This window comes from Mobula birostris, chromosome 5 (genome assembly GCF_030028105.1).
Source record: "Mobula birostris isolate sMobBir1 chromosome 5, sMobBir1.hap1, whole genome shotgun sequence".
In the NCBI taxonomy this organism is placed as follows: domain Eukaryota; kingdom Metazoa; phylum Chordata; class Chondrichthyes; order Myliobatiformes; family Myliobatidae; genus Mobula; species Mobula birostris.
This window is the reverse complement of record NC_092374.1, coordinates 28,131,770-28,155,784: the sequence shown is the minus strand read 5'-3', so window position 1 is coordinate 28,155,784 and position 24,015 is coordinate 28,131,770. Positions and strand designations below refer to the sequence as shown.

Here is a 24,015-nt window from a genome sequence, read left to right as displayed (position 1 = left end):
TTTCTCAGAAAAAAACTTGATGACTTTGTAGGTGTATAGCCCAGTGCATGATTAAACAAAGATTACAAGCATGTGCTAATGATCAATGACAATGAGTTGAATTAACTAAACTGATATCAAACGGGGTGAAGAACAACTAAACTGAAATGTGAGGGAGTGGCAGATGTGACAGTTTAACCTTCAAATCATCAATTCTTACACCATGGCAAGAGTGAACATAGCAACAAGTCATTGCATCAGCAGGGTCTGTCCCAAGCAGAAATTTCACCACAAACTGGAGTTCCAAGATGCACTGGTCAGCTCTTCTGAAGAAGCACAAAAAAACAGGCAAGGTTGCGGACCAGAGATGTAGTGGTCGGCCTTGGAAATTGAGTGCAGTAGACGAGAGATGTATTGTACTGATTTCCCTTCTAAATCAGAAAAGACCAGCACTGCCGTCAGCTCTGAACTCACAGAAACCACCGGAACTCTAGTATACCCCTCTACAGTCCAGAGAAGTCTTATCAGAAGTGGTTGCTGTCAAAAAGCCATTCCTCCGAAGCAGGAACAAAGCCAAGAGACTCACCTAAGCTGAAAAACACAAGACTGGGGTGCTGAGCAATGGCAGTAAGTGCTCTGGACTGATGAGCCAAAATTTGAAAATGTGTCTCAAACAGGAGGCAGTTTGTCCATCGAAGTTCTGGAGAGCGCTACATGGATGAGCGTTGGTAGGCAACAGTGAAGCATAGTGGAGATTCCCTGCAGGTTTGGGTGTATTTCTGCAAATGGAGTTGATGATCTGGTCAGAATGAATAGAATCGACAATGCTGAGATGTACAAGCAGATTCTCATCCATCAGGGATGCATCTGATTGGACCCAACTTCATTCTGGAGCCCAACAATGACCCCCAACAAAAGGCCAACATCATAAAAAACTACCTCCTGTGAAAAGAAGGAACAAGGAGATTTTGAGATGGTATGGCTGCCACAAAGCCCTGATCTCAATATCCTCAAAGCTGTCTGGAATTACTTGGAGAGGCAGAACAAGCAAGACATCTCACATCTGCAGAAGAACTGTGACATGTTCTTCAAGGTGTTTGGAACAACCTACCAGCCAATTTTCTTATAAAACTGCACGATAGTGTACTTAAGAGATTTGATGCATTTTTGAAGGCAAGGAGTGGTCACACCAAATACTGGTTTGATTTTGTTTTTTTACTGGTTTCTGCTCTTTATAATAATTTTTTGATACAGGTTTCCCCCTCCATCCGAAGTTGGAGCATTCCTATGAAACGGTTCGTAAGCCGGAATGTCATAAAGTGAAGAAGCAATTACCATTTATTTATATGGGAAAAATTTGTGAGCATTCGCAGACCCAAAACATAACCTACCAAGTCATGCCAAATAACACATAAAACCTAAAATAACAGTAACATATAGTAAAAGTGGGAATGATATGATAAATACACAGCCTATATAAAGTAGAAACACTTTTCTACAATCGTTGCCACACTGTCCACCATAGTGAAAATCTCACGCAAGCACTCTCGGCAGAAACACTCTCTCCAGTAACCTTTAAGCTATGAAGCTGCCAAATCACACCAAATAACACATAAAAATACACAGCATATAAAGTAGAAATAATGTACGTACCGTGTAGTATCACTTACCGGAATTGGGAAGAGAGCGCCAAGCACACCGATGATGGTGTGTTAGACTGAGTTGTCAGAGGTTGGGGTGGTGCAGTGGTCCCCAACCTCTGGGCCGCCGACCGATACCAATTCGCGGAGCATGCAGGGGTGCAGCGGTGGCCGGGATGCACCCAGCACATCTTTAAGAAAAAAGCCGAACTAAGCAAGCTAATTAATTAGGTGCCGCCCGGCACATAAATGTCAGCCCAGATCAGAGGTGACGCAATCGGCAATTGCCTCTGATCTGGGCCAACATTTACATGCCGGGCGGAACCTAATGAATTAGCTTGTTTATTTCGGCTTTTTCCTTAAAGATGTGCTGGGTGCGTCCCGGCTACCGCTGCATGCTTTGCGGCAATGTATCAGTCTGCGGCCCAGAGGTTGGGACCACTAGGGTGGTGAGAAGCTGAGGTGTCATCTCATCATCGTCTGTTTCCATCAGGGCAGGCAGGTCATCTTCTTCTATGTCTGCCTACCTCGATATCGAAGGTTGAGGTTCGTTGTCTGCTGTAGCTGATGTGGAAGGCTTGAAAAACGACAGCATGCTTGACTGCTTAGCCTCGTGCATTTTTCTATCATACAGTTCTTTGTAAGCACCTGCATATATGCCCTAAACCTATGTACCCTTTCAAAATTAAAGTCGTACTTTTCTGCAATCATTGCAGCGAAAATCTCACACAATTGCTTCACGTTCAGTTCCTGGACGACTTCACTTTCAGTCCGTTCGCTACTGCATTGTTTTGATTGTTATCCTTTCCTCTTCCAATTGCATCAGCTCTTCATCTGTCAGATCTTGGTGATGGGATGCCAAAACCTCTTCAACATCATGTTCGTCAGCTTCCACAAGCCAAACTCACGTTGTCCTTACTTCGATCACCACGATCAAAACACTTAATTATGTCTAGTTTTACGCTAAATGTAACACCCTTACGAGCTCTTTTAGGCTTTTCTGATACCTTAGAACTCATCTTGCAAACGGATGCTCAAAGTAAATCGACATAAAGAACAAATGCTCACAGGCACGTGTTTAAGCAATACCGGCTAGAATGCAGTTCCGGGGGAGGAGCTTGGCTGCTCGGGGCACGCGCTGGCTTTTTTCGTAACAGCGAAAATACCTTCTGTTAGCGAAAACAGGTAACTAATGTAGGTCTTTCGTAACAGCGAGGTGTCGTAAAGCGAACGTTCAAAAAGTGGGGGGACACCTATATTTAGAAAACTTTTCATTTCATTATTTTTGAAAGCATCTTTGCTTTACAGAATTTTTTTTACATGTACCCCAAACTTTTGCACAGTACTGTAGATGGGTAGGTTAGTAAGTTTGCAGATGATATGAAGACTGGTGGTATTGTGGATAGTGTTGAAGATTGGCAAAGAATACAGCAGGATGTAGATCAGTCGCAGATACGGGCGGAGAAATGGCAAATGGAGTTTACCCCTGCCAAATGTGTTGTGTTGTACTTTGGTAGGTAAAATGTAAAGAGACAGTACATTGTTAAAGGCAGGATCCTTAACAGTGTTGATGAGCAGAGGGATCTTGGAGTCCAGGTTCAAAACTCCCTTAAAGTGGCTACACCGGTTGATAGGGAGGTTAAGAAAGCATATGGCATGCTTGCCTTTAGTAGTCTTTACACTGAGTTCCAAAGTCAATAAGTTATGTTGCAGCATAATAAAACTCTAGTTAAGCAACATCTGGAATATTGCATACAGTTGCGGTTGCCCCATTATAAGAAGGATGCTGAGGTTTTGGAGAGGGTGCAGAAGAGATTTACCAGAATGCTGCCTGGATTAGAAGGCATGTGCTATAACGAGAGACTGGACAAATTTAGGTTGTTTTCTCTGGAGTGGTGAAGGCTAAGGAGAGATCTGATAGAGAGTTATAAGAGGCATACATAGAGTAGACAGAAAGTATCTATTTACCATGGCTGAAATGTCTAATACCACAGGACACGCATTTCAGTTGAGAGAGCTAATTTCAAAGCAGACATAAGGGGCATGTTTTTTTTTACAGAGAGAATGGTGGTGTTGCCTGGGGTAGTGGTAGAGGCAGAAAGATTAGAGACTTTTAAGAGACGTTCAGCTAGGCACACGAGTGGGAAGAAAATGTAAGGATATGGACATTGTGTAGGCAGAAGAGATTGGTTTAGTTACAAATTTAATTGCCTTGTGGTGTACTGTTCTATGTTCTATAGTTAGCTTTTCAGGTTAAGTCAGAACAGTAGACAAGTGAAGCCCAATAAAATTCATCTGCTAAAAAAAATTACTGAGCGAGATGAAACTTCCTGACAATTTACTAGCTTCATGGTTCTCATTAATTTTTAATGCTAGATTTTTATGTCACATATAGTATTGAAACAAAAACATAAGATTATTCATTGAAATTCCCAAGGCAGCATTGTATACTCCTATGTTGGCATCTATCATAAATGGCTCCTGGTTTTTTAAAGTTGTTGTCACAGATATTGACCATTCTCAATAAGTCCATTAACTGAAGGTTTTCAAGTATCACTCTTCCCTCTTCCCATTCTAATTCACTGATAGAAAAGTTTTTATACAACAGAATGCCAAGGAGATCATTTTGGGAGTGAAAGTAGATGGATTTTGTCTTATTGTTTAGAAATAAAACAGAACAAAGTTAAACATAAACTCTTCAACTCTTTCTTAAGTAACTTTGTTAGATAAATAGTTACAATTAAGGGCTCATTTTTGACTAATTGCACAATGGTACAGGAAGTTTGGATACTTTTGTGTGGATTGGCGAGTGCATGCTGGCCATTCTCAATAGAACCACTGGCATTTATCAGTTTAAATGAAAACAAATCCAGGGTTTGCTTCTGTTTAATAGAAGCGGAAGTCACTTGTACTAATAGATTGAGCGTTAAATATGTCTGTTTGTTTCACCACGGGATTTCATATACACTCTAGCATGGATCCAGTTTGCAAATTCTTCAATATTTACAGTGGAAAGTCATTTCCATGATCTTGGGGTATATATAGTATAGGTTCCCTGTCATCAGTAATTTCAATGGGATGTACAGAAATGTAGATATATAGCTAAGGAAAATGCAAGGTCTCTTTTAAAATTATTTCAATTTTGTTCAATGTATTTAATTATTTATGTGTTTTGGGATGTTTTAGATAATTCATTTTATAATTATTCAACAAAATTTAAATTTGTAATTTTTCACTTTTAATAGATTTCAAATGGCTTCTGATGTCAGAACAACTACATACCATTTAACAAGCCCTATAGTGTCTATAAAACTGGGAATTGGGGATTGACACACAACTTGGGGACTACAATTCTGAACAGCCTGAATCCACTGGGCCAGCAACTTGGAATCTGTATCCAGATCTGGGAAGTGTTGGTAGAGAAAGACCTCAGGTCACAGCTTGGCGTACAGGCCAATAAGGTTAAGCACACTGAATTTTTGCCTTATTTTAAGTGAAAAATGGCAACAACATGAAGGACCCCCATTGCCCAGGAAATGCCCTGTTCTCATTGCTACCATCAGGGAGGAGGTACAGAAGCCTGAAGGCACACACTCAACCATTCAGCAACAGCTTCTTCCCCACTACCATCAGATTTCTGAATGGACATTGAACCACTGGATGCTCTACTTTTATCGCTCTCTTTTGGCACTACTTATTTAATTTAACTTTTTAAATATACATATACTGCTTACTGTAATTTACAGTTTTTATTATGTATTGCAAAGTACTGCTGCCGCATAACAACAAATTTCACGACGTATGCCAGACATAGTAAACCTGATTTTGATTCTTATTTGTGGCTCTTAATATATTCCCAATGTGAAGGGAGCTCCATTCTTCTGTTAATGGTTGAGAAAAGTCAAGTAAAAACGTACACCTAAACAGCTAGTTCTGGATGGGTTGTACTAATTGTCCAATTTGGAGAACAATCATTAAAAAAAAACACCTGAATTCAAACATGACTTAATATCCAGAATCCTTTATGGTTGCAAATATTATATTGTGAATACTTATTAAAGAGTAATTTCATCTGTATTTTAAGTAATGTATTATTGTTTGAAAACCTGTGCTCAATCTGCTTCTTTAAATTCTTGAATGAGAAACTACCAGTCATAAATTGGCCCAAGGGCTGGGGACTGAGACCAGCACTCAGGACCAGGTGCTGGGGACTGAGACCGACACTCAGGACCAGGGGTCAGCGACCAACCCAGAGTCTGAGGGGATGCACCTGGCAGCCAAACCTAGGGACTGGAGCCCGAGTGCAGCGGACAGGGACTCTTTCTTCCCCACCTCAGCCCACCCAAGGCAGGAGAACTGACGGACAAGGCCTGGAGCACAAAATGCCCCAAGCTATTCTCAGTGGTGATGGAGATGACAGTGGAGAAGTTAATTATTACTTTATTTATGTAAAAGATAATGGGACATGATGGGCAGAGGGAATCAGATTCAGATTTATTATCATTGACATACAGTATGTTGTGATATTTTTTTTGTTTTGCAGCAGCAGTACAGTGCAATGCATAAAAATACCATAAATTACAATAAGAATATAGAAAGCAGAAACAAATAGTCCAAGAAGAGAGCACAATAGTAAGATAGGCTGATGGAGCACTCAGTAACATTACTTATTATCCCCATCAATCCCCATTACCTATTTAAAGTTAATTCATGCAATATTTCTATTGTTTTACTTATTTATTCATGTTTTGGGAATGGAAGCCAGAATTTTCAGCCTATCCCAAATTACCCTTGAACTGACTGACTTGCTCAGCACTTCAGAAATGAAAGAAGAGAGAAAGGTGGCAGATTAGCTTTTCTGAAGAAAGTTAGTGTACTGAATGTTTTGTAATCCAGTAGTTTCATTTTCACAGTCTCTGATGCTTCTTTTCATCACACATTCCCACTCCTGTTTCATATTAAAGACCTCAGTTGCTGTTCTGGGATTCAGATACAGCATCAGCATAGGTCTCATGATATGAGTCCAGTAAACCGCCCACTACATTCATGTTCATTTCCTCATTTAATATACTTTTAATTCTGTTAAATTTATTAATTTCTGGAGATCAATCAAATATACTTGCTTTGCTTTCTTTGAACATTCGATGAAGTGGTAATAATGCTTCTTTTAATCATTATTAGCGATGATTAGCTGATAAAAAATAGTTGAACACACCTGAAGCTGTAAGACATCATTCTTCTCAAAGTCCAGTGCCTCAGAATTTGCCACTTGAATCGTTAACATTCCCTTATTATAAACAATATTTCGATTCAAATTAAAAGCTGCAGAATCTGGTCCTTGAAGAAAAACTCCAAATGTTCCATTGTTGCCCTATTGAATGGGAGAGGTGAAAGATAATCGGGCTCAGATACAGTGCCTTGTAAAAGTATTCAGCCCCCAACCCTTTGTTTACATAAGTGAGTATTTCAACCTGGGAATTTGATCAATTGAAATGATATTCTTTATTTGTGGATCACATGCTCCTTTTTTTCACAGAAGAGCCCAAATATAGGAAAACCTGTAAAGCAAGAAAAACTAAAAATCCAAAAACTAAAATAACAGCAGTTCAAAAGTATTCATCTCCCTTTGCTCGGTACTTAATTAAACCACCTCTCACAGCTATTACAGCCAGTAGTCTTTTCGGATAAGTCTCTACTAGCTTTGCCCAATGTGATGGAACAAGATCTGCTGATTCTTCCTTGCAAATTTGCTCAAGCTGTGCCAGTTTAGTGCGGGGGAGAGGGTGGCAGCGGACAGAAATCTTTATAGTTCATAGTTCAAGTTTAGTTGTCATTCAACCATAAATGAATCCCCTTGAATTCATACCATTGAAATGAAACAGTGTTACTCCAGGGCCAAGGTGCAAAACACAGTAATAAGTATATATAGCACACATAAGATAGCAAGCACGTATAAAATGCATTCACACAAAAAAATATTGTCCAAGACCCTGAGTCCATAAATGTTGCAGCAGTCTGCAGTTGAACAAAATACAACTTGTCTTCTGCCGAGCAAACACTGAGAGGCCGCACCGACTCAGATACCATACCACACTGCCCCCGGCACTCTGGTGAAGGCCAACTTCAAAGCCTCCCTCCCAGTGGCTGTAAACGGGTGATGCCATGGCTTGAGATTTAGTCCTCATTCTGACCAAGGCCATGCAGATACCCACCATCCACTCCTGCAGTGGGCCAATAAATCAGAGAACTGGACCTGCAGCATCCCAAATTAACAATATCCAACAGGGTCTTGCAATCACAAGAAAAGCAACTAAGATGAGCACTCGTCGTTGGACTGCACACCGTCTTCATGCATCAACTCCTCTGATGCCAACACCAGCACGATCCACACCATGTCCAACTCCTTCAGTTTCTCCACCAAGGACCAACTCGCTGATGGGATAGACCTGCAGTATTTTAAGTTCTCGTGCTTGTACAAAAATGTTTAAGAGAGACAATAACACCTTTAGTTGATCCTGTAGATGCCGATGTGACTGAGCGTCTCACCGTCTTACAGGAAAGTCTTGCCAGAGATGTTCAATCAGGTTAAGGTCAGGTCTCTGACTGGTCCACTCAATGACATCAATCTTCTTCATTTGAAGCCACTCATTGTTTGCTCCGGCAGTGTGCTTTGGGTCACTGTCCTGCTGAAAGACAAACTTCATCTTCAATTTAAGCTTTCCGTCAGAGGCTGGCAGGTTTTTATACAGAGAGATCCAGGATTTAGCAGCATTCATCTTCCCATCAATCCTGATCAGATTTCCAGTTAGCATGTAATATTGCCAAAAAGTTCCACTTTAGTTTCATCTGACCACAAGTCCTTCTTCACATCTTTACAGTATCTTCTGAGTGATGCTTTGCAAAGTTTTTATGGAAAAGGATGTGTTTTTTTCTAGCGGTATGTTTATGTGAGATATAAATCTAATACTGCGCATCAGCCAGGTAACACCATCCCTGCTGTAAGGTATGGTAGATGCTACAGGGATGCTTTTCAGCAGCAGAGACTTGAAATCTGGTCAGGATTGATGGGAAGATGAATGCTGCAGAATGCAGAGAGATCCTGGATAAAAACCTGCTAGCCTCTTCTAGAAAGCTTAAACAGGTGAGGAAGTTTGCCTTTCAGCAGGATAACAAACCAAAGCACACTGCCAGAGCAACCAAGGAGTGGCTTCAAATGAAGAAAGTTGATGTTCTTGAATGGCCCAGTCAGAGTCCTGACCTTAACCCGTTCGAACATCTCTGGAAAGACCTCAAGATTGCTGCCCACCACAACTCCCCAACTAACCTGGCACAGTTTGAGTAATTTTGCAAGGAGGAATGGGCAAATCTAGTTCCATCGCATTGTGCAAAGCTGATAGAGACTTATCCAAAAAGACTACTGGCTGTAATAGCTACAAGAGGTGGTTGAATGAAGTACTGAGCAAAGGGGGATGAATACTTTTGAACTGCTGGCATTTCAGTTTTTGAATTTTAGCTTTTCATGCTTTACAATTGTCCCTGTTTTTCAGCTCTACTGTGAAAAAAACATGTGATTCACAAATGAAAATTCTCAATTAAATTGATCAAAATCCCTGGTTTTAATATTCAAGTAATCAAAGGGTAGGAGGCTGAATACCTTCACAAGGACTTGTAAATGGAAGATGAAGTGAAAATATAAACTTAAAATGAAATAAACTAACTTGATCAAGGTCTTGTGCAAAAATGTGAAGAATCGGCATGCCGTTTGCAGTCTCTTCAGGCACTATTGCACGGAATGTGTCAGTAGATGTTCCAGGCATTGAATAGAATACTGGCTTATTGTCATTGACATCAAGTATTAAAATTGTAATTGTTGTTGTCGCTGTAGCTGAAGGGTCCTTAATACCGTTGACAAGTTCAAAAGCCTGAAATTAATTTAAAAAATCATTTTCACTTCATTATGATTAAAATCAGTGGGAGTGTTAAGATGTTTTATCAACGCAACAAAGCAGCGGCATACAAAGTGAAACCTAACTGTGCCTTCAGTTTTGATGACCTACTTTTCCTGCTTTCAAAAATCATCCAAACATGCACAAAGCCTAATCTTGCGCCACTCAAGTACTTTTTTTTAAACTGGGCACCCTCTGTGGCTGACATCAGCCTTTCAAAATTAATTTAAAAGCAAATGCAAAGCCTTATTTTGCTTCCACAGTGCAGGCTCTGAGTGCAAAACAATCGTATGAAGATTAAAAGAGGAATGCATGCGTTGAATCGCTTCATTAACCTGCTTGTTACAAAGGGAAGCAAAACAGAGGGTTACCTATAACCGACTCGCGCAAATGGAGTGAAACAAGAGGGGAGTCTTACAGCTTGTATACCCTAATGTTGTAACCAGTCAGCAGTTTTAACATTGAAACTGATTAAACTTCAGCACAGATATGTACCAAAATTTAGAATAATGGTAACAAACAAATAATATAAACATGATAAAATTTAGTCATGATGAAAAAGAAATATAATAAATCATTGCATTTAGGTGTTACGCCTGTGGTGTGACTCACGGTGACATCAATTGTAATGAGTTCTTCCATATCTTCTCTGTCCAGCAGAGAGGAGGTGGTGACTCTACCAGTTATGTTATCCACTTTAAATGCACTGGTACCTAAAGTGAGACAATGAGAAACGGTGTATGCAACCCTAATTACATAAAATTAGACAGAAAATGCCACACACTAATTCAATGTTTACCTATGCGATCCATATTGTGGTTTGTACTAGTAATATACGTCTTCCAAGTTCTCGTAACCCTATATCCTTCTGATCTTGCAGCCTCCTATCAACCAGTTGGCTACTTCCGACCAATGGAAGCATTTCTTCAGCCTGCTTGTAGGCTGTATCCTTATGGAGCATTGAAGAGTACAGCACAGGGCACAGGAGCAGGCCCTCTGATTCACTGTGTCTGTGCTGACCATGGTGCCAAATTAAACTAACTGCACCTGCCTGCACATGATCCATATCTCTTCACTTCTTGCATGTGCATGTCTAAAGACCGCTGTCATATAGTTTTCCATCATCACCTCTGGCAGTATTTTCCGTGTTCCTCTGTGTTAAAGAAACTTACTCCACACATCTTGTTTAAAATTTCTCCCTCTCACCTTAAAGCTACGTCCTTCAGTATTTGGCATTTCTATCCTGGGAAAATGATTGTCGCTATCTAACCTATCTATACCTTTTATAATTTTATAAATCTCTCTCACATCCCCCCACAGTGGAAGCAACCCAAATTTGTACAACCTCTCATCATAGCACATGCCTCTAATCCATGCAGTATCCAGGTAAACATCTTCTGCATCCTTTCCAAAGCCTCCACACCATTCCTGAAATGGGATGACCAGAATTGCACACAATGCTCCAAATACGGCCTATCTAAAGTAATATCAGATTTTGAATTACAACAGGTCTTCATTATAGGCGCACTGCACACAGAGATATCGAGTCATATAGTAAAGTTCAAAGTTCAAAGTAAATTTATTATCAAAGTACGTATATATCACCATATACAACCCTGAGATTGGTCTCCTTGCGGGCATTCACAGTAAATCCAAGAAACGTAATAGAATCAATGAAAGACTGCACCCAACAGGACGGAAAAACAACCAATGTACAAGAGACAATGAACTGTGCAAATATAACGGAAAAAAAATAATTGAGCAATAAATATCAAGAACATAAGATGAAGAGTCCTTGAAAGTGAGTCCATAGGTTGTGGGAACAGTTCAGTGACAGGGCAAATAAAGTTGAGTGAAATTATCCCCACTGGTCCAAAAGCCTGATAGTTGAGGGATACTACCTTCCTGAATCTGATGCTGAGGGGTCTAAGGCTCCTGTGTCTCCTCCTCGATGGCAGCATGAGAAGAGTGCATAGCCTGGGTGGTGGAGGTCCTTGATGATGAATGCTGCTTTCCTGTGACAGCACTCCATGTAGGTGTGCTCAGTGATGGGGAGGGCTTTACCCCATATCCTCTATTTTTCAAACAATTTTCCATTCAAGGGTATTGGTGTTTCCATACCACACTGTGATGCAAACAGTCAATATACTCTCGATGCAAACAGTCAATATACTCGCCATGCACATCTACAGAAGTTTGTCAAAGCCTTAGATGTCATACTGAATCTTCACAAACTTCTAAGGAAGTAGAAGCACTGCCATACTTTCTTCTTAATTGCATTTCCGGGCTGAGCCCTCTGAAATGATTACAACGAAGAATTTAAAGTTGCTAACCCTCTCCATCTCTGAACCCCCAATGACGACTGGCTTATGGATCTCTGGTTTCTTCCTTCTGGAGTCAATAATCAGCTCCTTAGTCTTGCTGACATTGTGTAAGATAGTGTTGTGACACCACTCAGCCAGATTTTCAATTTCCCTCCTCAATGCTGATTCGCCACCATCTTTGATTCAGCCAATGACAGTGAGTGATGTCATCAGCAAATTTAAATATAGCATTAGAGATGTGCTTAGCCTCACAGTCATAAGTATAAAGTGAGTAAAACTGTGGCTCTGCACCCTAACTTGTGGTGCACCTGTGTTGTGGAAATTGTGCAGGAGATGTTGCCAATCTGAACTGACTGGGGTCTGCAAGAGAAGAAATCAAGGATCCAATTGCACAGGAGATACTGAGGCCAAGTTATTGAATCTTATTAATTAATCCTGAGATGATGGTATTGAAGGCTGAACTGTAATTGATCCTGCTGTATGCAGCTTTGCTGTCCAAATGTTCCCATAGTTGATTGAAGAGCCAATGAAGTGGTATCTGCTGTGCCAAATTGGCAAATTGGAGCGAATACAAGTAATTTCATAGGCAAGAGTTGAAATATTTCATTACCAACTTCTGAAAACATTTCATCATAATGGATATAAGTGCTATTGGCTGATAGTGTTTGAGACAGATGTATGTATTATGCACTCCAGAACGTTCAGTTATTTTGTCTGCAGCCAAACACTGTTTTTGGTTCCCCATTATGGTCTAAATGCAGATGGCACCATGGAGTATCCCTGACTATAGGAATCATGGTTACCAAGGAAACACTCAGCCTGCATGCTCCGCTGCCTGTGGTCACGCACTAGTCTGAATTTGAGGCACAGAATTGCTTCCATATTGGTTCCAGTTCATGGCAGTATTGACACCTTATCCTTACAAAGCAGTATGTGTGAAGTCAGTGGTGCTCCACATCACAGGAAAGCCTGCTATCCCTTGGAAGAACTGACTGAAATATAGTCATCCTCTTTGAATGGAGTGTCCTACTGACCTTTTGTACTCACAGTGGAAGAAAAATATAAAAAGTAATAAAATGGTTAGTTTGACAGGTGCACGCAATGTTATCCTTGCCCTTTTCTGCGCTGAAGTTGCATCTCAGCTGATGACAGATTTTAAAGACTTCATGCTTAGTTAGGCACAGATATCTAACATGTTGTTTAATGCTTGCTGAACTGCATGGGAGATATGGATTCCCACTGAAAATCCTTCTGCTTCACTTCATCCTCCCTCTTGCACCATCTTGTCCATTGCTGTGTGCCCTGGGCAGAGCCTGCCTGTCATGCTGTATTGTAAGGAGAAAACTCAGCATGCAACCCACGAATAGAGGGAACTCTTTTCACAAAATGCAAAGCTTGCAAAACGTCCTTTAGCACTTGCTCTCTGACTCCTTCCGTACTTCTGAAGCTTGAACAAGTATAGAAACCAGTAGAACTGTAGCAAGAATCAGTAAAAATACACCAGCAACAAATATGCAGAGTTAAGGAACAAACAGCAAATTAAGTAGCTTCAGAATCAAAAGCAGACACCAGTGCAGTAAATACCAACTATTCGCAGTGGGAAGCAGGATCCTCCACCTCACAGTTTATATTAATGATTCTGGAATTGAATGCTTCAGCTGAGTATGGGTGAGACAGATGGCTGAGCAGGTTGGCAACACATTACAAAAAGATATTCATCATTTGCAGAGTGGGCAAATAGATAAATTAAATTCCACACAGATAACTGTAGACTCTGGGTGGAAGAATATTATTACTTGGAAAGTCAAAGTAAGTTTACTATCTATATATACAGTATATCACCATATACTACCTCAAGATTCATTTTCTTGCAGACATTCACAGGAAGTTCAATAGAATTTATGAAAACTATAGATAAACAAAGGCTGACAAACAACCAATATGCACAAGAAGACAAATTGTTCAAATAAAAATAAATGAATAATGCAGAGAACATGAGTCCTAGTATCCTTGAAAGTGGGTCAGTAGGCTGTGGAGCCCACTGTGGAGTTCAGAGCTGGGGTGAGTTAAGTTATCCACTCTGTTTCACGAGCTTGATGGTTCCAGGTTAAAACTGCTCCTGAACCTGATGGTGTAGGGTCTAAGGCCCCTACCCAATGGTAGTAGCAAGAAGAGGTCATGGTCTGGATTGTGGAGGTCCTTGAAGATGGATGCTGCTTTTCTGTGGCAGCGCTCCTTGTAAATGTGCATGGTGAAAGTGAAAGGTGAAAGTTTGGGTGGGATGGAGAAAGAAAGGGAGTTAAGGCTACATATAAACTAATCACTAGAAGACAAAGTTGGTAAATGATGAACAGACTGAGTTTCTTTTCTCTTGAGAAAAAGACTCAGGAATGAACCATTTGGTGTCTTTAAAATGCCTCACTTGCAGAGAAGAGCAGAGCCAGACAATGTAATGTAAAGACAATGTATCAATGTAAGACAGTATTATCTGCTCCAGGTACACACTCCCATCCACATCATTAGATTCACCATTAACAAGAGCCTCTATTGTATTAACCTCATAAATACTGTGGCTACAAAAGAGTGGGGTGGGTGATACACATCCTGGCACCCCCAGACATGCCACCAAAACTGGAGTGTGGAGGAAAACTTTCCAACAACATACAAGGAGCTCAACATCATTGCAGAAAAAGCACTTGTCTTGATCTACCACTCTAAATATTTATCCCTGATACACTCAGCGGTTAAAGTGGGAACCACCTACAAAAGGTTGTGTGCTTTCTCAGCCTGGTTTTCTGACAACATCTCCTAAAATTTCAGACTCTACCACTAAGAAGCATAAGGAAGCACTGCCTCCTGCAGGATTCCCTCAGGTCCACACAATCCTGACTCAGAAATATATCACTGGCTCTTTGGCATTGCTGGGGCATAGTCCTGGAACACTTTACCTAAAAGGTGATTACTTTCACTAGATGGACTCCAGGGTAGCTGATCAACTCCTCAGGAAATTTAGAAACCGATAGTGCTTATGGACCACATTCACTTGTTATGTGCCAGTGTTGTATGACATGGGCGACCATGGCTTTCCATGACCGTGACTGTTCTCAGTAAATTTTTAAACAGAAGTGGTTTGCCTTGCCTTCTTCTGGCCAGTGTCTGTACAAGATGGGTGATCCCGCCATTATCAATTTTCTTCAGAGGTTGTCTGCCTGGTGTCACTGGTCGCATAACCAGGACTTGTGATATGTACCAGCTGCTCATACGACCATCCACCACCTGCTCCCATGGCTTCATGTGACCTTGATCAGGGGGCTAAGCTGGTGTTACACCTTATCCAAGGGTGACCTGCTGGCTAGTGGAGGGAAGGAGCACCTTACACCTCCTTTGGTAGAGACCTATCTCCACTCCTTCAACCCATGTGGATTACAGAGAGAGGAATAATTCATACAACAGTGGAAAATCAAACTTTTTCTTGGGGTGATGTAAGACTGGCTAATATATTACGTGTTCTAATTCTGTAGCACATAACTGATTAATTATATTTTATAATACAAATGTTTGCTGGTTGTATTTATGCTACGGAATCTTTACTTATCCAGAGTATTGATACACAGACAGTTTGTTTTTATTCTTCTAATAGAAAGGAAAGAGTGCTTTCTAGGTTAAAGAAAGACTCTGCTGGGTAGATATGCATCCCCTGTTGTATGTAATAAACTCACAATGCTCTAATGTAGCCATGTTGAACTCTGCTTCTGAAATTCAGTACTCTTGACTCCTGTAGCTTTTACTAAAGCTTAAATTTGCCTGGGAATGCTAAACAAACTTTAGCCTTTCCAATATCACAGGCAAGCAGTTCACATATATCTCTGGATCTCCGGATGACGTGGCTTGATCCACTTTTAGATCAGATGTTTCTCAGGCCACCTTGAGGTACAAGGTCCAGAAATTGTTTGGGAATTAATGCAGTTACTGCTTCAATGTTATTTGTTCTTGTCATACCACTTCCGGTCTCCTTCAAAAAAGCAAAGAGAATGGGCTAGTCTGGAGTAAGGATGCTCTCCAGACCTGTCAAAGATGGTCAATAATATATCACAGAAACTACCTTAAATGAAGTGAGGGCATCAAGTATTAATTACTCCCTAGAGTGAATAGCAAACTAATATCGGCAAGCTCATAACTACCAGTTGTTCATAAATAAATTATAATCACCTGTCTAATCATACAATCAAGTGTTGTACAAATAGCATCTAGCACATTTATTACTTACCATTAATGCTGTATGTGATTGGGTTGTTAATACCCCTATCTCCATCAATTGCTGTTACAGTGATAATAACTGTGTTCTAAAAAAATAAATATTTTGCCCATGTTAATTAAAGATCATGTTTAATAGTTTAATAACATTTAAATATTATTGTGATAAATTGATTTCTTGGCAATCTTACCACAGGTAAATTCTCTGGAATTCGAACATGATAAACGGAGCTTAAGTACTCAGGGGGCCTATTTGGTATGTCAATCACATTTATGATCAATCTTGTAGTTGAATATTTTACTTCTGGTATGCCTTGATCCTGTTAAAAGAAAGAATTCAAGCTTTCAATTTCCACCATGCTAGGTGACCATTTAACTTTGAGTGAATTTTACAAGGAGTTCTCATCCCTTCTTAATAAATGTAGGGATAGTCTTGACTAAATGGCTCCTGAGACTAAACTTTTCATCCCCTGCTGAGAAATCTGATTAAAGAGAAAGGGCCAGTGACAAAGTAAAAACAGAGTAGAGAATACAGCATTAACCAAAAATGTAGGCAAGTACAAGCTTGGCACCTTCAAACCTTGTCAATGTGGGAAGAAGATAGGTATGTGGAGCAGAAAGTGAGGAGCTGTTTTGAACCCAACAAAGAACAAATTAACACAGCAAATGGATAATTTTCACCCTGCAAGTTACAACTTCAGTATACACATAAATGTCTGCTCCTATTACTTTTGGTTGGCTTGTTTGATTTGGAGGCAGAGTCGTGGACGCTGTGTCTTTCTTGTTTAGTTCTCAGGTTATTCTACTTCCTCTTCAAAATTAATAACAATTTAGTTTCAACTGAGACTGTTGGAGCACAACCCATTGAAAATGTAAATAAATGTTACTGCTTCTGTTACTTTTGCTTGGTCTGTTTCATTTGGAGGCAGAGTAGTGGATGCTGTGTCTTTCGTGTTTAGTTCTTAGGTTATTCTATTTTCTCATCAAAATTAATAACTTAATTTAGTTTTGACCAAGACTGTTGAAGCACAACCCATTTAAAATGAAAATAAATTTTACAAAGGAAGCCTTGTTGACTTATTGGATAACCTGTCCCATTATCACTTACCACTGCCTTGACAAGAACTTGGTAAATGCTGGATTTTGCAAATTCCAGTTGACCTTTCAGGAAAACACTACCATTTTTGGATATTTCAAACAACTCCACATTATCTGAGGGTATAAACTGAGCAAAAACTGTTATGAGGGTATGTCAACCAAATATACTTCCTGTGTGTAAACTAATTCCTCCATATGTAGATCAAAACTTTGAATAAATATGAAAGAATTGAAAGAAGGAATGTTTAAATAGTTACCTCTAGAATTTCATATCTTACTGAACCATTATTCCCTCTATCAGAGTCGCTAGCAAATACTTTGAATATCTCTCTTCCCATTTTTTCATTCTGGTTCAAAAGAAAATAAGGGTCCTCTTAATAATATGTTTGTCAAAGCAATTTGGCAATTATTATGTCAGTTTTGACAACATATAATTGACTATAGTTCAAAGCTGCATGCTTAAAGGGTTAGAGTTTGGCATGTGAAGCTGGATACCTCTGCGACATCTGCTTGATATGGTAACCCTTTAAATGCTGGTGCATTGTCATTAACATCTTCAATGAAAATATGCAGCGTCTTTTTCACCTAAATGTACAGAAAGAGGATCCATAATTAAATGGGAAACCAAATGAAAAATTACAAGATTTACCAAGTACCTGATTGAATCATATAATGTCTATCTTATTGTTCTTTGTCTTGATTCTTAACAAAAGAGAAACTAAAGTGTTATTACCATCCGAAGAAAAGTAATTTAATCATTTTTTTCATAATTCAACACAAAATTCTCTACATTCAGTTTGCCAGTGTTGCAAGCAGGAGTCATGTTAGCACAGAAGAAACCCTTCATGACTGGATATCTTGGGATTCATTCAGGAATCCCTCTCAAGAGCACCTGGCCATCTATCATTGTTATAAATTCAGTCATCTAGAAGCTGCACTTGTGGGGTTACTTAAAACCCTTCAGAGACATCACTCAAAGACGTCACAAAAATCACTCAGCTCAAGCAAATTTCAATCAACTTGGAACGAAGACTTTGAGAGTGGATTCCCAGACTTGACAGAAAGGAATTGTGAATAAAACATCATTGCTTGTTATTGATGTTACCTACCAATGCATTTATTCCATCATCAACAGTCATGGTTATTCCAAAATGATCATTGCTCTTTGCATAGATCTGCAAAATAGAAGGCTGCAGTTATGCAGATAAAAGACATAAAATGCATCAAATAATTAAAATATGTAAAATATTTTTAATGGATTGTCCAGTAAATATCTTTGCACTTCCTCTGTTTTCATTATTGGTGAAGCTATTAACACCACTAAAATTTGACTGGAGGAATTTAAAATACATTACCTGTGTTGCAAATTTTATGTAAGTATGGGTTATTTTTAAATCTTGAAAACAACCCAGGGTGTATTTTGTGTGGCTGAAACGTCATCCTATTTTCATATTTTCATAGCAGTGTATGGTTTTAAAATCCTAGAATTGTAACAGCACAGGAGGAGATGATTCACCTGAGTGGGTCTATGCAGATTGTCTGTACAGCAACCCATTTTACTATTCTTTCCCAATGACGTTGCAAATGTTTTCCATTTGGACTGAATGATTTGGCATCCACTGCATTTTTGGGAGCGCTTTCTTGATTATAGTTGCTCACTGCAGGTCTCTCACATCACCCTTGCTCTTTAGCCTATCACTTCAGAGCTGTCTCAAATGTTCCTTGATTTCCTGGCATATGGAAACAGTTTCCCTCTATTTTTCACTATCCAAATCCATCAGGATTTTATTCAATACTATCAAATCTCCTCACATTTTTTCTGTTCTTAGTATTTTTTTCTGTAATTCCTCTGGTGTATTCACATCCTTCCTAAATTATTGTATCCAGAATTCAGAGCAATGCTCTGGTTGTGATCTAACTAGTGCTTTATAAAACCTTCTTACCCCTTCTCTATTTATGACACTCAGGATGTTTTCTCAACATTCCTGCTAGCTTCAAAGACATGTATATATACGCCCAGTTCCCTCTGTGGCTTTGTCTAGATTTGTACTGGTTCAAACCACATTGCCTGTTTGGTTATCATGTCAAAATAGGCCATTGCTTTCTTCCTTGATTTAATTTCCACCCAACACATACATTTCCATTCAAGCTTTTCCTTGTACCTTTGACGTCTACTATTATCCCACTCACAGTTTATCACACTTTCCACCCTTTTGCCTCTGTGGATTTTGAAATATTACCAGTGAACATCCACACCCAAGTCATTAATATATACTCAAAAGGATGTGGTCCTAATACTGACCATTGGTCTATGGTCTACCATTCTCCAGCCTAAAACATTCTTCTTTCTGCCCTATATCAATTTCTTACAAATACGGCCAAAGAGTCATTCATTTCATGGGCCTCAACTTTTCTAGGCAGGCTTTCATGTGGAACTTTGACTAAAACATTCCAAGCATCCACATATTCGGCATCCACCATGTTCTCATCATTTTCTGCTTTGTTTTGAAAAACTCAATCAGGTTAGTCAAATGCAATATGTCTTTAGCAGTGCAGTTTTCCTTGTATTAAATTCAGATATATCATAAACTTAATGACTTCTATTTTATTTACTTACTTATTTAGTAATAATAGATCCTTCTGGCCCAACAAGCATGTGCTGCCCAATTACACCTATGTGACTAATTAACCTACTAACCTGTATGTCTTTGGAATACAGGAGAAAACTAGAGGACCCGGGGAATACCCATGCGGTCATGGGGAGAACATACTTCTTACAGACAGTGGCAGGAATTGAACCCTGGTCGTTGGCATTGTAATAGCATTTCCCTAATTGCCTCTTCTTTTTTTGCACTACCTTACTTCCCATTTTTCTATTTTCTATTTATGATTTATATTTTAAATTTTTAATATTTACTCATTTTTACTATTTTCAATATTTAATATTTGTAATCCAGGGAGTGGGGAGCGCAGAATCAAATATCGCTGTTATGATTGTACATTAGTATCAATTGTTTGATGACAATAAAGTATAAAGTATAACTGCTACCTAATTATTGATTATGTTTCTTGATTATTGATTCCAAAGGCTTCTCAGCAAAAAAAAGTTCGACTGACTGGCAGGTAGTTGCTGAATTTGTCCCTGAGCATTCTTTGAACCGGATGTATAATATTTCCTATTTTTTCCTTTTACTGAACTTCAAGTAGCCAGCAAGCTATTCTGCTTCATGTCAAAGTGCAATCCCCAAGACCTCTAAAGCAAATGTAAAATGGGTAATGCTGCACAAGTCTAAATTAAAGGTCCTGACTTCTGGACTGGTGAAGTTTAAAAAAACATAGGAAACGGTATCAGAGTCAGAGTCAGAGTCAGATTTATTATCACTGACATGTGCCAGTGAGTTAAGACACAAGTAGTGGTGAACAGAGCTCAAAAAGCAAAAATCAGCTTTGGAAAAATAAATTTACAGCCTTCTTTAGTGCAAAATTAAAAGGATGCAGTTTTTCAAGTGTAAGTATTTTTAGAGATTTAAATGTCGTTTTTATTTTTATTTTGATCTTACTGTAGTGATTACAGTATAATTTACATAGCCTAATGCATTGCCATCTTTGAGAGTTTTTCAGTCTGAATGGTTGCTTGATTTACCTTCATGCTTGCCATATTATTAGGTGCTATGAATCCAACGCAGGAGGTCCCAAACTGAAGCTGACATTGAGAAAAAGGAGGTATGTAGTCTAGAGCTAGCTAACACTTTGTGCGTAGGTACTTTAGAGGTCAGTGTCATTATTATCATTTTGTCACTGTGAGATTTGGCCCACTAGCTTTACTTTCAAATTCTTGGAACTTCAGAGTGGTGGCCGAGTTATGAATGTTGAATGAACCATCTGCGTTGGTATGCTAACTAGGTCTTCAAGTTTAACGTTTGTTGCCGGGAACATTTTACCATATGTGATTTGTTACAACCAAGCACTAAGATCAAACCCTTTGCTATGACATATTTCTTAACATTTTTGTTAGTCAGAGAATTTCTTATAGTTTCATATCCTGCCAAAACAAACAATATATCTATGAGATAATTTAATGTATATATTATTTCAAGATAATTATTTAAAGATGAAATAGGCACAAGGATTCTTAGCAAGGAGAAACAATCAATGAGGGGGTTCTATAGACTTTTCAAAAATGGTAATGATCCTGCATTTCAGAAATTGTTGACCATACACCTACAAAAAGGATTTTAAGTTTCTTTTGAGTGTTCTATCTTAAACTCAAGATGAATTAGCGCTGCTTTGCAAAGGTGGGACATTTATGTAGTACGGAGAAAACTCTCAGTTCAGTCTACCTCAGTACTGAACTGATTCTGTTTCTGAGACTGAGGAGAGCTGGACTTTGCACATCCACACTTACACCATTCCAAAGATGCACAGCAGTGAGCATTCTGACCAGCTGCGTCACTGCTTGGTACGGAAACTGCACTGCAGCAGACTGGAAAGCTCTACAACAGGTCGTCAAAACTACCTAATGCATCATAAGCACCAGCCTACTTACTATCGAGGACTTGTCTACAGAAAGGTGCTGGAAAAGGGCCAGTAATATCATGAATACCACCCAGCTTGCTCCAGGACTGTTTGATCCACTTTCATCAGGGAGGAGGCTATGCGGCATTGACACCAGGATCACCAGACTCAAAAACAGTTACTTTCCCTAAGCAGTAAGACTGATCAATGCCTCCCTACACTAATTCCACCACTACTTTATTATTTCCTGTCAGCCACCTTATGTACAGCCTGGAGACACTTTATAGACATACAATCAATCTATGTATATGAGCTAACTTGTGTTTTTCTATGTATTGTTTTTTTCATTATTATTGGGTTTTTTTATCATTTTTTGTGCTGCATTGATTTCAGAGTAACTATTATTGTGTTCTCCTTTACATTTGTGTACAGCAAATGGCATTAAAGAATCTTGAAATCCACAGCTTATGGACTCACTTTCAAGAACTCGACAACATATATTCTCAATATTATTTATTTAGTACTTTTTTTTTGTATTTGCACAGTTTGTCCTCTTATGCACATTGGTTGCTTGTCAGTCTTTGTGTGGAGTTTTACACTGAATCTATAATTTCTTTGTTCTGCTGTGAATGCCTGCAAGAAAATAAATCTCAGGGTAGTGTATCGTGACATAGATATTAAGGGATTAAGGGAGCTAGGGCTTTACTCTTTGGAGAGAAGGAGGATGAGAGGAGACATGATAGAGGTGTACAAAATAATAAGAGGAATAGATAGAGTGGACAGCCAGCGCCTCTTCCCCAGGGCACCACTGCTCAATACAAGAGGACATGGCTTTAAGGTAAGGGGTGGGAAGTTCAAGGGGGATATTAGAGGAAGGTTGTTTACTCAGAGAGTGGTTGGTGCGTGGAATGCACTGCCTGAGTCAGTGGTGGAGGCAGATACACTAGTGAAGTTTAAGAGACTACTAGACAGGTATATGGAGGAATTTAAGGTGGGGGCTTATATGGGAGGCAGGGTTTGAGGGTCGGCACAAGATTGTGGGCCAAAGGACCTGTACTGTGCTGTACTATTCTATGTTCTATGTTCTATATACTTTGATAATAAATTTACTTTGAACTTTGAAAAGTCAGAAGCCAATACTCAAGATAATCAAGGAATCACTGAAATGCATTTTAGTACTCATCATTCAATGGAAGCTGAGGTGAGGAGAGACGAGGATTAAAATCAGCAGAATAGCAACACATTGGTTGCTCATCAAACTTTTATCAATTTCAGTTCCTTTCCTTTCCTCTGCCCTCCCAAAGGCTGGTCTAAATTGTTTGGATCAGCCCTGATAAAATCATCAGGGGAAAATAATTCTGTGCATTTGGAGTCTACATACGGTACAAGTTGTAGCTTGTTTTCTGTTGGGCTTGATATACATTTGCTAATTTTGATGAACAATTAAACATGAGTAAGAAGTGGATGATCCAAGTGCAAATAGACAATTAGTTTCTACTTTCTGCACTTCCAGTGCTGCACGATTTGGGGTACAGGAGCACCTGCTATGGTTGAAGGCTACTGCTGCTATGTTATGGGTTGTGGGAGATCCCTGCTCGAGTTCCTCCCAGATTCAAATTCAAATTCATTTATTTACCACATGTGCATTGAAACATACATTGAGGTATCCCAGGCCAGATCACAGTCAGCTGCTTCATCAATGAACTTCCGTTCACCAAAAGATCAGGAATGGGGTTACTTGCTGAGGATTGGACAATGTTCAAATATATTTGCAAGTCAACAAATGAAACGCACGTATGGGAAATGGAATGATAGTGGGGAGAGGAATGTACCATTCCTACCACAGAACTGCCAGCAAATGACCAACTTCAACGAATAAGAGTCTAACCAGCTACACTTGACATTCAGTGACGGTTCTGTTGCTGAGTCCCCTGCCATTAGCTGATACTCACTGAGACCAGACACAAACACAATGGTAACAAGGGCTAGTCAGAGGCTGGGTATCATCTTTCTTCCACAAACCAGGCAGGAGTCAGAAACACTCTCTTGAAGATTTAAAGGACCGAAGAGTCTTGGCCCAAAACGTCAACTGCAATTTTTTTCCATACATGCTACCTAGCCTGCAAAGTTCCTGCGATCTGGAGTGTTCCATCACAGGGACTGAGGAAAGTGTATTTGACCTGAATAAGAATAAACTTTGAGGAAGTGATATTATCAGAGATGGAAGGCTACGCAGTATAACAACAATTCATGTTGCTG

The 24,015-nt window shown here is 39.4% G+C and overlaps 1 protein-coding gene across 1 annotated transcript in view; it reads right to left on the bottom strand.

Annotated features, from left to right (window-relative positions):
- The window catches only part of LOC140197203 (cadherin-related family member 2-like), a 140,962-nt gene that overhangs the window by 96,906 nt on the left and 20,041 nt on the right, over positions 1–24,015 (bottom strand). The window contains exons 5-13 of the mRNA XM_072257126.1: positions 18,351–18,416; positions 17,737–17,826; positions 17,499–17,588; positions 17,252–17,368; positions 16,335–16,463; positions 16,157–16,232; positions 10,178–10,278; positions 9,338–9,541; positions 6,835–6,990 (exon numbers count right to left, since the gene is read on the bottom strand). Coding sequence (XP_072113227.1) covers positions 6,835–6,990; positions 9,338–9,541; positions 10,178–10,278; positions 16,157–16,232; positions 16,335–16,463; positions 17,252–17,368; positions 17,499–17,588; positions 17,737–17,826; positions 18,351–18,416 — 1,029 coding nt within the window. The remainder of the gene's footprint in view (positions 1–6,834; positions 6,991–9,337; positions 9,542–10,177; positions 10,279–16,156; positions 16,233–16,334; positions 16,464–17,251; positions 17,369–17,498; positions 17,589–17,736; positions 17,827–18,350; positions 18,417–24,015) is intronic.